General features: G+C 47.9%; 1 protein-coding gene across 1 annotated transcript; it reads right to left on the minus strand.

Annotated features, from left to right (window-relative positions):
- Nucleotides 1-454: 454 nt before the first annotated feature.
- LOC104425204 (S-adenosylmethionine decarboxylase proenzyme 4) lies at nt 455-1,831 on the minus strand. The gene has a single exon (XM_010037826.3). It carries the CDS (start codon nt 1,718-1,720, stop codon nt 641-643), a length of 1,080 nt encoding a protein of 359 aa, XP_010036128.2. The 5' UTR covers nt 1,721-1,831; the 3' UTR covers nt 455-640.
- Between the last annotated feature and the right edge of the window lie 379 nt (nt 1,832-2,210).

Raw genomic sequence — 2,210 nt, forward strand, 5'->3', positions numbered from 1 at the left:
CCAACTATGCAACAGGTGGAAGAAACAGACATTCCAAGGGATCGTCATAGAACTGACGTTCTTAAGGACTGGAAAATTTGGATCTTCTGTTTATGAAGAATCTAGGAGCAAATGACAGAACAAGGCACGATGGGAGAAAACAAATGATGAGAAAAGGAAGAAAGAGAAGAAAAAGTGCAAGAGAGAGGAAAAAGAAAGCTTTAATCAAAATAGAAAGGGAAGGGAAATTCAAATTCCTCCCTTACAATCCCTCCACATCGGCACTTCGCCACTACACAAAGAACCTCAAATGATCTTTTAGGCGTGACAAACCTAAGTGGGAGCATTATCATGATATACATGATCCTCCCATTTTCTCTCTCAACTTCAACATCATCTCTCTATCTTCTTAGTACTCCTCTCTCTCTCTCTCTCTCTCTCGACCCCCCCCCTTCCCCAAAATATTTGTCCTTCTCTAACTACATAACCCATCACCCAATAACGTTATTACCCATCCCAAGTCCCATGAACATATTTAATCAATCCATAACCCCCAATTGTTCTAAAACCCTAATTGTTGCCCCTTCCCTCTCTCATAATTACTCCTTTTTATCTCTTTCATAGTCTCTACACTCTAACCGGATAACTTTGCCAGCGCTTCTCACTTCCGGCGAGTCGTCGTGAACGTTTGGAAGACGACGGTCCCAGCAGCGGGGAATTCATCAGCCGAGCAACTCCGGCATTTGAGCCCAACGAGCTCTAGGGCCTTGGCCACCCTCCTCCACAGGTCGTGGCTCGCGTGGCTCGCGCAAGTGGTTGCCACTGACATGGTCCCGGGTCGGAAAACCTGTGCCACCTTCTTCAAAACCCTAGAAATTTCATGCGGGTCATCATAGATTGACCCGACACATTCATAGCTCGCATAGCTGAACCCTTCCTCAGGGGTCACATGTATTGTCGAGTAACGGTCGCCGTCGATTCCGTTCATGGAGTACCCGCATGGGTCGAACCCAAAATCGCAAATGAGAGCCCTCGGATTGATGTCTCCGATGCCAGTGAGCCCTGTCATCTCCCTCCCGGCAGAGTCCCCGGAGTACTTCTCATCATCGCCAGCCCCTCGACGGAAGAACTTACGTGCTGAAGCCTGGTCGAGCTCGGTCATGCACACCTCAATGGTGTAGAGGGCATCATTTTGATCTTCCCCTAGCTCATGATGATGAGATGAGTCATCATCATCATCACCATCACAAGCGGTGAAGACATGCCATGAATGAGAGGACACATTGGAGGGCATGACACACGCCTTTCTAAAGCAAAGCCTGCTTGGCAAATTCTCCTCCAAGAAAATGACTTCTTCTTCGAAGCTTGTGTGGGGGAAAGGCTGGGCTTTGGGGAAGATAAAGCTACCTCTGGTGTACCTACACATGCGCACCGTGAGGCCGAGGCGATCGCTGGCCAAGTGGACCAACGGACGGACGGATTTCAGCAGCTGGGTGGTCCCACATGTCTTGATGATGATCTTGGTCGGGTAGACGAAGAGGCTCGACTCCGACAAAACGTAGGCGTCGAAGTGGCGATTGGCCACGGCCGACACCACCGTGCACTGCACCGCATGGAGTATTTCCTCCAACGACTCGAAGTCGAGATTTCTGAGACCCATTGAGCCCGTGAATAAAGGGTCGTCGCCGAAGAAGCGGAGCTCTATGCGCTTCTCAAAGCCCTCAAAACCAGAAACAGCCATTTCAGCTCAAAAGAAAGAATATAAAAAAAGTTTGAGACAAGATGTTTCTTCTTTTTCTTTCTGGGAAGTTAAGGTAAGGTTTGAGAGAGAGAGAGAGAGAGAGAGAAGGTGTGAAATGTGAAAGGATTGCAAGTGAGAGAGAAGTGGGAAGTGGACAGTTTTTATAGGTGGGGGAAGAGAGCGAGTGAGAGAGTAAGTGGGTTAGGGGAAGTGAAGGAGGGGGGGCATGCGGGTGAAGCAACCAAGAACAATGATTGCAGGCATTATGGAATGAATACGATGGTGTCCAAATTTTCAGGTTTTCGGTTTTTTTTTTTTCCTTTTATTTTCTTTTTGTGAGATCTTGATTCGTCGGACAAGAACAGAAGAACGAAATTTCTGGCCACGCGGATTTTCTTGTTCCCCCTTGCCAAATGCAAACCTATCCATGAGTAAAGCTTGTCCGGGATTGAGTCACGTGATTGTCCGCAAGTAAGCTTAACCTGATAAT

The sequence above is a fragment of the Eucalyptus grandis genome, chromosome 2 (genome assembly GCF_016545825.1).
Source record: "Eucalyptus grandis isolate ANBG69807.140 chromosome 2, ASM1654582v1, whole genome shotgun sequence".
Taxonomy (NCBI): domain Eukaryota; kingdom Viridiplantae; phylum Streptophyta; class Magnoliopsida; order Myrtales; family Myrtaceae; genus Eucalyptus; species Eucalyptus grandis.

Bases quoted from the DNA above. Each gene is read 5' to 3' on its own strand.
- LOC104425204 (XM_010037826.3), bottom strand. From the start codon at position 1,720: ATGGCTGTTTCTGGTTTTGAGGGCTTTGAGAAGCGCATAGAGCTCCGC.